We start from the raw sequence: 13,479 nt of genomic DNA on the forward strand, positions 1-13,479 counted from the left end.
ACAATATCACTCACGAAGCCTCTAGAATACACATGTACTTTGACTACAATTACATTGTGTGTTGTATAGTTGATCAAAATGTTCAGGCGCTAATAAACAACTCGGGCCCCAATGTTATTTGCGACGACGCGTGTTTTATTGCTCTCTGAAAACTGTTGTGGATGTTGCTTATCATGTCTGCTCTTGTGCACGGCACTTGATACTGCTCAAGCCCACATCTACACATTTATTAGTCGATTTGCTTGCCTGCTACTGGAATCTAGTTACACATCCGCAGTTAACTGCCATTTAACTAGTGGCACTTACTTTATAATGACTCCATGCGATGATGCTCTGACCTCAGTTATGTTAGTGATTTGAAGTTTCCAAATGGTGTATGGTTTTCTCCCTGTATAACATCATATTGTTTGTCGCTTGTATGATATTTAACCGTTTGCTAATTTCAGAATAGTGGTACTATTGGCAGGTTGCCTACCAACACACCGATAATCAATAAATAAGCTAATAGATAAATAGCGAACTGAATGAAAACATACCGTGGGACTGCGACAGGTCCACCAGGTACACCTTCGACGGGTAGAAGAGCAGCGCCACCTGCTTCGCCTTGCTCCCCGTCTGCTGCCTGATGATGAGCAGGCAGTCCATGATGTGCTTCGCGTACTTGACGCCCAGCAGGTCCCTGATCTCGGCGTCCTGCGCCGAGTAGCCTCTGATCTGCGCGAACTCGCCCCAGAGCATCCTCGGCTTCCTGCACTGGTCGACGAGGAACTTTTCCTCCTTCGAGATGTTCGCCTTGATGCCTCGCGACACCTGCGAGACTGCTATTCCCACCTTGTCTATCGGCTTCACTATGGAGCCCAGGAGCCCCTTCCCGAGCCCCTTGATGAAACCCTCCACGCCCTCCTTCTGCGCGCCCTCGATCGGCTTCGTCACTATGTTCGTGAGGCTGAAGAGCCCCTCCCCTATCGTCTTCCCTGCGCTGAAGAGGCCGTCCTTGATGCTCGTCACCTCCCTGGCCGTCGACCTCTTCTTCATGTACTCCTTGTCGAAGGTGAACTTCGAGAGCACCAGGCCCAGGCCCGAGGACACTGAGTCGACTGCGTCCGCCGCCAGCTCTATTGTGCACCTGCCCACCGTCAGCGGCAGCTTCGGGATGTTCAGCAGGTTGCTGTAGCCCAGGATTGAGCCTATGCACGAGAGCGATGCCTGCAGGTACTTGTCCTTCATCTGCTCCCAGAAGGAGAGCACGCTCGTGCGGCTGATCGTCACGTACTCGCGCTGGAAGCTGATCGGCGCGCCCATGAGCTCAAAGTTCCTCGAGACGCTCAGGATGCGCAGGCCCACTCGCAGCAGGTCGCCCAGCATGTGCAGCTTCTCGAGCTCGAAGCAGCACCAGACCACGAGGCTGAAGGCCTCGATGTAGAGGTAGTCGATGCTTATGCTTCGCGGAAGACTCACGTTCACCTCTATGCTGCTCGTCGGGCTGTTCTTCTCCATGTTCAGCCAGCCCTCGATCACCTCAATGTCAATCCTCCCTCCCTTATGTAACCCAGGACGGCTGCCGCCTCGGCGGTCACCACCACCGTCAGCGCCTCTATTGACGCTGGAGTGACTGCCTAAACTGGCTTCATTAAAACCGCCTCTGTTGGCGCCGTGGTTAATTCCGTAAGCTCCGTATCCGTGGCTCATCGAATAGACTCCTAGGCCCACCTGGTGACCGCCGCTGTTTTGCGCGTCGTTGAACAGGTTTATCATGCACTCCTTGTAGTAGCTGTGCATCTTCGTGAAGAGGAGGTCGTTGAAGTCCACCTGCAGGTCGTCCAGCGAGACGAACATCTTCTTGATCGATATGTCCTTGCAGTTGCTGAAGGGTCTGTCGATGTACACCTGCAGGAAGTTCGCGTCCGACGTCTCCACCTTCGACCTGTTAACCAGGATCGTCTTTCCCATCTCCAGCTCAGTCTGATTGTCCAGCTGCACGTCCGTTATCTTCAGCTCCAGCCTCTGGTGGTCCTCCTTGCACATGAAGAGGCTCATGATGCCTCCCATTTCCAGGAAGAAGAGCTCCTCGTGCTGGCTCTGCGACACGATGCTCACTCCTATTTGGCTGATTTGCAGCACCACCTGGTAACTCCTGATCGCGGCCTCCTCGTCGAAGACGTACATGTCCTCGTTCCTGAGGTCGCTGATGTGCTTGTTGTCCAGCAGCACGTTGTCGTCGATCTCGTCGAGCTCCTGGTCCCTCGACCTGCTCAACAGCTGACTGGCTGCAGTGGCGCTACTCGCTCCGAGTCCGACGCTTGCGTGCGCATCGACAGGCCCAATCGTTAAACTCGTTGGTGTGTTGCCAGATACACTCGCTTGTGTAGTGGCCGACGTGCTCACGTGGGCCAGTGGCGACTGCGGAGATCCCGCGTTCGGGTTTATTATGATGATGTAGTAGTCGATTCTGTTCTCGGCCAGGATCGTGATGTTGTAGTTCGTGTGGTACTCCGGCGTCGTCAGCTCTATTCTCCTGAACCTGAACGAGGGCGTCGAGAAGTTGAAGATCAGCGGCTTGCTCGGCGCGACCGTGTTCTTGTCGAGCCAGAGCAGCACCTGCACCAGCTTCGACTTGTGCACGAACGGGTTCGGCCAGCCGAAGTTGATCACCTGCCCGTGCTTCGCCGTGAAGCAGGCTCCGTTCTTCACGTCCTTCTTGTGGAAGGTCCTGATCATCACCACCTTGATCTCCCTCGAGTTGTTGTAGAGCAGGTAGCCTCTGATGCCGTTCGTCCGCTCCGACGCGCTCAGCATGCTCGGCGCCGGCGTCACAGTCGCGTTGATCGCTATGTACTTGATTCCGTTCTTCGGTATGATCGTGATGTTGTAGACCTGCGACTTCGAGCTGTTTTCCTTCGAGAGCGACATGAACGTCTCGCCGCTGTATATCTCGCTCAGGTATATCACGCTGCTCCAGCACGTCTCCATTCCCACCTTGATCTCGATGCAGTTTTCCTTGTAGTCCTGCCTCCCCGTCTGCCCAACGCCCCCGCTGTTCTGGCTCAGCAGGTAGTTAACGTTCGTCAGGTGCGAGATCGACTGCGTCGAGTTCGGCATGATCTGTATGCTCTCCGACCTCGCGTCCTTCCTCAGGTACACCACCTCCGCCAGGTTGTTCGTGAAGAGGTACTCCGGCAGCGCAGAGGTCACCTTGCTCGAGATGTGCGAGAGCCCCGGGATGTACACCTTCTCCGTGATCAGGCACACGCAGTGCCGCTTGCCCTTGATCTCGATCGACGTGTAGCCGTAGCCTCCTATGATCGGCATCTTGATGTCGTACTCCGCGTCGTCGAAGTACTCGTCCGCCCTGAAGCCGGCCTCCCCGTGCCTGCTTGAGCTGTACCTTCTGTCCAGCCTGAGGCTGTACCTCGCGGCTCCCGGGCTATTCAGCGAGACGAGCTTATAGTTGTTATTGTTATTGTCGTACAGGAATGACAGGTTGTTCAGCGTGAATACTCTGTTGTAGTGCTGCGGCACCAGGCTCAGCCCCGTCCTGTCTATGAAGAGCCAGGGCGCGTTTATGATGAGGCTCAGGTGCCCCTGTATGCACAGGTTGTTAACTGGCAGCGCTCCTGCGAACCTGATGAGCTCCAGCTCCAGCACGCTCCCGTTGACTGCGACGCTGAAGGTGCTTCTGCTGTCGCTGTTTCCGTAGATGTTGTCGATTCTGCTGCACCACTCGCTCGTCACGTTTTTTCCGTCCGCCGCCTTCAGGTCCTCGAGCGCGCTTGCGCTCAGGCGTATGTACAGCGCCAGCGACTCGTTCGGCGGCACTGAGTATATGTGCAGTATCCCCTTCCTGTTCAGCTTGTACGTGATGTCGTCCTTCGCCTGCGAGTCCCTCGCGTGCTTCGTCGCCTGCAGGTTGTAGTCCTTCGAGAGCAGCTTTATGTCCAGGTCTATTGGCAGCGTGTTCATCACCGAGATCGAGGGGTAAATCACGATCTCCGAGACGTTTATGTTCGCCGGCAGAGAAGACCTCTTGTTGTCCACGCTCACCACGAAGTACAGGAAGCCGTTTTTGCCCAGGTCCGGGCAGTAGCACTGGCGCACTCTCGTGCCTGAGTGGTGCGAGCTGTCGACCATCTTGCACCAGCCCGTCGTGTTGACCAGCTTGTTGTAGTACTGCTTCAGACTCGGCTCCTTGTCCATGCTCCTCTTAAGCCTACTGAACAGCTCACTAGTGTCCTCTCTGTCCTTCGCTCTGTAGAGTGGCTTAAACGAGAATATGATCTGCGAGTCCGCCAGAAACACGTTTTCCGGCACCGAGAGCATGTGGTCGTTCGGAATCACCACGAAGTAGCCCTCGTCGTTCTCCGGGCCGTTGACTGTGCTGTGCCTGCTCACTTCGCTCTGGTCTGAGTATATGTTTCCCGCCGTGTACTGCTTAAAGTTCTGCATGTCGTTCTGGTTAAGCAGGTTACACGGTATCGTTCTCTCGTTCAGGTTGTACATGTACTGGTGGTTGAATCCGTAGTCCAGGAAACACATCACCACTGGCATTCCCGACTTGTTGTATATTCTCACCGTGGACGTGAATAGCAGGAGCTTGTGCGACGGGTGCGGACTCAGCACCTGGCATATTATGTTATTGTTTACTATGCTTTCGTTGATGTTCGTCACTCTGTTGTTTCTGATATGCGGCATCCCGTCTGCTCCCGCGCTACTCGTCGAATTCCTCAGGGTCACGTTGCTCGACCTCGTTGTCATCATGTTGTTATGCAAAAGACTCCCCCTTTGATTCAGCTGCGATGCGCTCAACGTCCCGTTCGGGTTCATTGCGTTCAAACTCGGGTCTATGTGCGTCAGGTTATCTTCCACTGCGATCCACCCATTCTTCGCTCCGCCCGCCTCCTCCGACTCCATTCCGCTGCAGTCCGTGTTTATGCTTCTGTTCATGTTCACTTCTTCCATGCTGTTCCTTCCGGTTCCTGAACTCCTGTTAAAGGACCCGCTGCTGTTCGGCGCTTCACAGTCAACACCTCTGTTTAATCCGCTCGTCTCCGTGTTTATGCTCGACATATGCGAAAACGCCCTCTCATCTTCGCCCCCTCTCTCCTCTCCGTCTGCGTACAGTGCGTTGAACAGCCCTATGTCCTTTATCGGCACTGACAGCAGCACTGTGCAGTTCTTCGAGAGCGGTATGTTGCTCAGCACCATTCCGTTGTTGCAGAACAGGCTCCTGTTGAACTCCCCGTTCATCGTCGCGTGCGAGCTCGCGTAGTTCGCGTTCGACAGGTTAGAGCGCGTCCTCATGATCGAGCCGCTCGCCAGCAGGTCGCTTTGCACCAGGCTCTCGCTGCAGCTCAGCTCCTGCGCGATCTGCTTGAGCACGTACTTGGGCGGCTTCGTCACCAGGTATATGCAGTACTCGTTGCTGCTCACCTCCTTGTCCAGCTGGTTCACAAGCGCGTCGAGCTGCTTCGGCGTCGTCGTGCTCACTATGTTAAGCACGTCGCTGAAGGCCTCGCGCCTGCTCTTGTTCACGTCCATTATGAAGCCGTAGTACTCGTAGCTCGTCAGGTTAACGTACCTGTAGTTCGACATCTCAATGTCGTCTTCTTCTCTTCCGTCCTGCCTCTGCTGATCAGAATGCTCCTCCACCTTCCCACTATTCATGAAGGTCGGGTGCAGCAGGTTCGACTTCAGGATCGGCAGGAAGTAGAGGAGCATTTGGCAGAAGTTCGGCGTGATGTTCACCATCAGGTTACTGTTGCACGTGACCTTCAGCTGGTAGTCGCTCACGAAATCCTTCCAGATCGCGTCGTCGCTTCCTCTCTTGCCCGCAAGCCTCTCCATCTGCGTGCTCATTCTGCTCTGCATCTGACTTCCGGCCCTTGCCCCGTTACCCGTCGGGTTCGTGATGTACTCCAGGTTGAAGATGAACTTTTCTATGAAGGGCTCCCAGTCTCCCACGTTCGTGTTGAAGTAGTAGAGGTGGCAGTTGCAGCGTATCAGCGAGTAGCGCTTCTCGATCGGCAGGTTAAGTATCTCCAGCTTCTCCGACTCCACCGTCAGCTTCACCAGCGGGATAACGCTCTTCTTCAGGTCGTCGAAGAAGAGCATTTCCAGGCCCTTAATGTCGAACGACATCGTCAGGAACTTGCTCGAGTTGTCGTCGATAAGCTGGTTGTTCACCAGCTTCACTGGGATAACGCTCGGCCCGTCCGTGAACATGCTCTTGAAGCAGTGGATGATGATGCTCAGGTCCCTCGTGTACAGCCTCAGGTTTATCTGCGGGATTGTGAACTGGAAGAACATCTTCGAGGCCAGGTCTGACACGTAGTGCCCCTTGCCGTACATCAGGAAGTTTCCGCAGAGCACCTGGCTCACGTTCGTGTTCGCGTACACTCTCGAGAGCAGGCAGTCGATGATGTCCAGCTTCGTGAACTTGAACAGGTTCCCGTTCACGTACATTTGCAGGATGAAGTCCGTCACCAGCTCCAGCCTCGGACAGTCCACCTTGTCCATCTTACTGAAGGATATGAACTTGCTCTTGCTCACCAGCAGGTTCAGGATGTACACTCTCTCCACGTTGACCTGCGATATCTTCGGGAAGAGCGCCATCGAGGACGTTCCGTACGAGAGCGAGAAGAACCTCAGCAGGTCGAAGAAGAACACGAAGAGCAGCGGAATCTCGCTGTTTGACACGATCACGTCGATCAGGCTCTCCTCCGGGTCGCTGTTCACCACGCACTTGATTGCGTCGTCCTGATAGTCTGTTCTCGTGGCGCTGCTGAAACCTTCCTCCTCACCACTCCCCTTGTTCTCCTCTTCTCTCGATCCTGATCCCGTCCTTGCTGCAAAATTTGCTTCGTTTATCTTAAAGAAGTCATTGCCTGTCCTGCTTTTGTAGTTCCTCAGCCACTCGAACAACAGGCCGTTGACTGACGCCCTCATGGCCTCCTTCTCGCGATCTTTAGCGCTTCTGTGTTTGTCTCCGTCGCTAGCACCGTCGGTAGCAGTACCCGTGTGGTTGGCACCACCGTAACTAGTACAACCAGTGTGATTGTCACGGCCGTCACCACTAGCACCGGTGTGTTTACCCACACCGTTTTTTACACCGTCATAAGTACCTCTGATACTCGGCTTGTTGCACTTCAGCAGCGTCTTGTGCTTGTTGAAGCTGTTCTCCCTCAGGTCCGTCACCGTCAGCGACTTGCTTATGAAGCCGAACTGGTAGTACGAGAGCAGCTTCACGTTGTTTGACGCGTAGTCGAGGCAGCACGTGATGTCCGTGAACTCGAAGAGCCCCAGCGGGATGACGTCGTCCTTCCTCGCCTCCACGTTCGCAAACCTCACCTGCTTCTCCTCTGCCCCGCCGTTCTCTCTGCTCTCCCCTACCTCTCTGTTGCTGTTAAGGTTGTTGTAGCAGTAGAGCTGAAACTTGTTCAGCGAGAGCCTGATAAGGTAGCGCGACTCCCTCTTAGTCGGGAAGTTCTGCGTGAAGCTGTTCGTCCCCCCCTCGCTCACCATGTACACTGCTCCTCCTATGTTCTCGTTGAAGACGTCTATTAAGAATGTCAACTGGTTCCTCGTCAGCTTCGTCACCAGCGCCTCGCTGTCCACTCCTATCTCCATCAGGTCTCTTCCCCGCGTGCACACCTTCAGGTCCGTCGCGTCGAGCACCACTCCCTCTATTCCCGCCGTGCCTCTTTTCTGCTGCACTATCTGCGCCTTCGTTCCCAGCATCTTCAGGAAGATCGTGCTCTTGTGCTTGTCCACCAGCTTACTGTAGCTGTTTTTGAACTCCAGGTGCCCCAGTTCGAAGAGTACGTACGACCCGAAGTACCACAGGTCCACCACGTTTGCTATGTTCCGTATTTGCTTATCCGACCCCTTCTGCACTTCGTTCCTGCCCCCCGTGCTCTTCCCAACTTCTCCATCTTCCCCGCTCTCTTCTAACCCCGCAGAGCCGCTCTCGTGGACGTACAGCGGCAGCGTCGACCCTGGCGGCAACTCCTGCTTATAGTGGCTCTTTCCGTTCGGCAGCACCGCCTTGTTTTCCGGGAATATGAATATTGGCGATGTGACTGAGAAGTGGTAGAAGAACCTCATTTCGTCCGCTCTCTGCACCACCTTGTGGTACGACTTGCTCAGGAAGACGCTCAGGATTCCGTCGTCGAAGTACTCCATGAACCTGTTGATGTCGTGCTGGAAGTACACGAATATCACCTTGTCCACCTTGCCCTCGAAGCACATGCTGTACGGCAGATCCGTGCTGTTGTAGCACTTCAGGTTCAGTACCAGCAGGTTATCGCTCTCACTCGTGCCCGCGTTGTCTCTAGAACTCATTTTTCCACTCTCTTTCAAGTTCTCTGCACCCGTTGCATCATCCGGTCCTTGTTCATCTCCGTACGTTGTGCTCAGGTGCGAGAGTATGCACCTTCCTCCGAAGTACAGCTTCCCCGTCTGTATCACCAGGTTAATGATCTTTTCGTTGTTCTTGAACTTCGCCAGCTGGTGTTCTATCCTTCCCACCGACAACTTCGCTATTATGTCTCCCGTTGAGTTGTTGAACAGTATTGAGGCTCCTTTTATCACCAGTTTACACTTCGTGACCACCCTCTGGTCGCTCGTAGGGCCGCCATACCCGCTGTCCAGAGACTCTGTGTACTTCATCCCGTCCTCCTTCAATTCACTTTCCAGCAGCGGCAGCTCATCGTGGATACAGAAGCCTTCAATATCGTCTTCCAAGTCTTCTTCTTCTTGTGCACTTTCTCCCTGTTTTCCTCCTCGGGTCGCCTGATTCGCCTGGGTCCCTCCGCTGTGGAACATAAACTTGTCCTTGAACGTCTTAAAGGTCGTCGTTATCGTCGTGAAGGTCGTGTCCGCGATGTCGTTGGTGAGGACATCCTTGTACTCCTGGAAGCCGTCTGCTATCAGCTTGATTGTCGAGTACTCCCAGTTTCCCTCCATTTCTATTATGCTTATGTTAACTGCGTTGTACGCCGTGTCCTCCACTATGTTCGTCACGATCTCCAGGTCCAGCGACTTCGACACGTCCTCGACTGCGTCCACGTACTCCTCCTCGAGTTCCATCGCCTCTCTTTCTATGAGGCTACTCTTCTTGCTCAAGCCCGAGTTTTCCCAGTCCTGCAGACCGTTAACGCTCAATTCTCCCTCGTTTCCTTCTCCGATGCTCGAAAACTTCACTATGCTCAGGTCGCTCTCCATCACGTAATCTCCGCTGTGGCCGTTGCTTCCCATTGAGCTAAAGCGCGAGCTCACCTCCTCCGGGTTTGCGTTAATCGTCTTGAAGAGCGGTATCTTCGTCGTCGGGTTCGATATTATTATCGACTCCAGGCTCAGGCTGAAGTTCGAGCTCTCGAGCGTGTTCGTCATCTTGATTGACACGTTGTACATGTCCAGCTTGAATATGTCGTGCAGACTCAGGTTCGCCACCGCGAACCCCGAGTGCCTTATCAGCACGTTTGAGCATATTTTGTAGTACTTCAGCTTATTCTCCTTTCGGCTCGTGGTTCTGCTTCGCAACTCGCTCGCCTCGTCTACGCTCTGGCTCTCCTGCGTCATGTTCTTGATCAATATCTTGATGATCTCGCTCGGCACCTTGAAGAGGATGCTCGTCGCCATCGGCTCCAGCTGCGCGAATAGCTCCTCGAATATCACGTTCAGGTTCAGCAGCTCATTTTTCACGTCCAGGTAGTAGTGTATCTTCACTGGCAGCGGCCTCAGGAAGTTGAACACGTTTTCTCTGTGGTTCACCGTCACTTGCGTCTGCTTAAGCTCCAAAGTCCCGTCTATGTTCGCGATTGGGCAGTCTCCGTTTGACTTGAGCACCAGCGTTCCGAAGTAGAAGTCTATTTTACTGTTTTCGTGGTACAGGATCAGGATCGGCGCGCTGAACTTGATGTCGAAGTTGATGAACTGTATCGAATCCACGTCTTTGCTTCCTGCGTGCTCCAGCTCTCTCATCGTCTCCCCCACCTCTTGGCTGCTACTCAACACTTCGTCGTCCTCCTCCTCGTTCGTCACGCTCGCCAGCGTGATGTTGCTAGGGCACGTGCTGTAGCTGTATGCTTCCATTTTGAAATCCTCTTTGAATATCTTCTTGATTGGCTTAAAGAGCGACATGATCTCAAAGAAGACCGGTATCAATTCTGGGAACACGTTCGTCTCTATTGGCCTCAGTTCTCCGTTAACCACCAGCACGTTTCCCTTCTTCGCGATCTTGTGGTACACTCTCAGGTTAATTATGGAGTTTTCTGCCTCACTTATAGACTTCAACAGCCTCGGCCCTTCTGCTCCATTGACTCCGCTCTCTCTGCTTACTCGGTCACTCTGCCCCGCAGCGACTCCACAGTCTGCTTCGGCACCCGTTGCTTCTTCTCTCCTCCCTATATACAGCGACTCTGGCATCTCGTGGTCTATATACGTGTCCACTATCGACTGGAACGGCAAATTTTGCTGCGAGAACGTCATGATCTTCTTATCCTTCAGTACCACGTCAAACGAGTCCAGATTAAGGTCAAAGTAGCCTTCGTACCTGTCCTTGTCCTTCATGTCCACTACTGCGTGCATGAAGATCCTGCTTTGCAGGTTCTGTATATCTATCAGCATCACGTCGTCTTCTCCGGTCCTCGCAGTCTTCCCTCCCTGGTGGCTCAACATGTGCACTATGAACTGGAACGCTGGCAGCACGCACTCGAAGTAGTACGAGCTTGTTGTGTACGAGTCCTCGAACAACTCCTCAAGGCTTATCGTCTCCTGGATCATCTTTATCTCGTCGTCCGTCAACACCAGTCCTCCTGGGAGATTTTCCAGAAGCCCAATATGATTTTCCGCATCAGCTCGTTCGTACATACCTTCTAGTCGACCACTGTCTACATTATCTCCCGACCCCGTATCAAAGTACATTCCGCTATAGCGATCGCTCAGATCCGTCATGTCCTTCAAACCTTCCTCGACATATCCGTCTCCGACGTCAGAGGTATTCGTGCGTTCCAAGTTCAAGGGGTCACTATATTCACCGTCGTTGCCATCTGCTCCTACATTAACCTGCGTGGTCGGGGCATCCCCAACATCTGCACCGGCATCTTCAGGCTCCATAGGCCTTTCTGTCACATCGCAGCTCTCTTCTAAGCCCTCTCCTTCCTTTACTTCTTCCAATCCTGGAGCAAAGGGTGCCACTCTTGCTGATGCGCTGAACGTGTTATTCAGGGTTAGTGAAAAGAACGATGACCTGAAGGACCTTCTCTGGCGCCCCTGGTCTGCCTGTCCACTCTGCTGCTCCTCGTTCTTTGTGGCGTTCCTACTCGCGTGGTAGTTTGTGTACGTCGTCGTCACTATGTTTTTCGCCCACTTGAACCACGACTTGTTTTCCTTCGTCACCACTTGTGCCGACGTCCTTCGCTTGCACGCGAACTTCCACCTCGCTATGTACCTCGCCGGCACCAGGTCGATCAGGTCCTGCAGACGCTCCAGCTCCTGCGCGTCTTCCTCCTTCCCCTCCGTGGCGCTCAATTTATACTTTGTGTAGAGCTTTATGAACTCTGCCTTGGTCGACTTTTTCAGCGCTTCGTGGTCCAGCTTTACTTCATTCGCCTTCGCCATCAACAGTCTTCTTCCTCTCTTTCTATCCGTGTTTATGTCCACCCACATTTTCGTGAACGTTCTTATCACGTCGCTCGTCAACACTATCTTCAGCGTATCTTCTTCCTCCTTTTCAGATTCCGAATACTCTGCATCTGCCTCTCTATTGTTTCTGTTAGCCATTTGCCTTATATTCCTTATGTAGCTTCTGTGACTTGCCTCTTCTTTCGTCGAGCGTGACTGATTTTTTACTATCGATCCTATGCACAGAGACGCGTATATCGACTTATTTTTTGCGTTTATTGCCAGATACAGTCTGAATGACAGTGGCTCCAACATCAGCAGGCCTGTGTTTTCTTCATGTTCAGAATTGTTTAATTTTGAACTATTTTGATCAACTATAATTTGTAATATTGTCTTTGAGTTTATTTCTTCCTTTGGAATTTTAAACTTCGTTTCATATATTGAAAATCCTAATAGGGAACATACGTGCGTCACTGGCTCCTCTCTGAACTCGTCGTTCGTCTTCAGCCTCAGGCTCTTCATGCTTTCGTCTCCTCTCGACTTCCTCACGAATATTGAATCGATTTTGAATGCGAACGAGCTGTGTTCGTCGAAGAACTGCAGGTGTATGTTTGTGAAATCGATTTGTATATTGTTCAGGATCTTTTGCGACAGCTTGATTATGTACGACGAACTCAGCTTTCCTTCTGACTGCAGGTTCGCCAGTTCAAAGTACTCATGTTCCAACAAACTTATCAGGTTATTCTTCTTCTTTCTCAGATGAGCCAGTATTTCTTCGTCCGTCTTTTTTGTCGACCTGTTATCTATACATATGTACACTGAATCAATTACAATCTTGATTGGAGTCGTTCCTATGCTCGCCCATGGGATCCTTATATTGATGCTTCCTATCTTTCCGGAAACGTGGTGAAACGGCAGTGCTAACCTTGAAGTAATATCGTCTTTAAGCGTCAGGTTTTCCAGTGAAATGTTTCCTGACCAGACTGCCATTTGAAGATTTTGTGTAATCCCGTCCACATATGGCGCTAGGTACGTGTCAAGCATACGCTTGACCAAACCTTCAAACATCTTTTTGCGATATCAGTCTCAGATTATTAATAATATGAAGGAATCATATTGTTTAAAAACTTCATTAATAGGAGAAATGTGTTTACTAGACTAAAAATATCATACAGCAAAACAAATGAAAATGATTATATTACAAGGAATACTATAATTCCAAAGTTTTAAAATTATAGAATAGAATCGAATATGTTATAAAACTAATATATTCATTGAAAATAATATATAGATATATTGAATAACAAAGTAACACAATACAAATATCTACAAGATATTAAACTAGGACAAAATCCAAATTCTATAATTACATAAAAATTTTTGTTTAAAGTACATGATTAAATGAGAAAATATTCATAGAGCCCCTACATATAAAATTATATATTCAATATGAATCTTTTGGACACACATTTAGTTCAAAATTTATTAATATCATCAAAATTGATCAAATATAGTCTATTTAAAATTATTTTTATTAAAAGATAAATTCTGTTCATTTATTAATAGAATTTACTATTAGTACACATTTCGTCCACTTTTATTTTATGTATACCTTTTAAATAACAAAATAACATTCAAATAAATAATATATATTTGAAAAATATATAAATTTAATACTAACGTTATTATTTTATTATATGTTGATTGTTTTGATTATAATATAATTATATCAATCAATTATTGAATATTATAATATAAAAAAAATTGGTTTACAATTAAAAATTTTTATATAATGTTAAGGATATTAATTTAAATCATTATTGATTAAATAATCTAATTTAGTGGAATCTGTCAAAAGAT

General features: G+C 50.7%; 1 protein-coding gene across 1 annotated transcript; it reads right to left on the bottom strand.

Moving 5' to 3' along the window:
• Nucleotides 1-82: 82 nt before the first annotated feature.
• On the bottom strand, nt 83-12,687 carry TOT_030000202 (conserved hypothetical protein; the record flags this gene model as incomplete). The annotated part of the gene is made up of 11 exons (XM_009692947.1): nt 83-218; nt 307-388; nt 537-1,612; nt 1,745-2,232; nt 2,356-4,838; nt 5,016-6,959; nt 7,095-7,911; nt 7,972-8,608; nt 8,660-10,307; nt 10,365-10,924; nt 11,213-12,687. The coding sequence occupies 11 exons, from the start codon at nt 12,685-12,687 to the stop codon at nt 83-85; spliced, it is 11,346 nt and encodes a 3,781-aa protein (XP_009691242.1).
• Between the last annotated feature and the right edge of the window lie 792 nt (nt 12,688-13,479).

This window comes from Theileria orientalis, chromosome 3, assembly GCF_000740895.1.
Source record: "Theileria orientalis strain Shintoku DNA, chromosome 3, complete genome".
In the NCBI taxonomy this organism is placed as follows: Eukaryota; Apicomplexa; class Aconoidasida; order Piroplasmida; family Theileriidae; genus Theileria; species Theileria orientalis.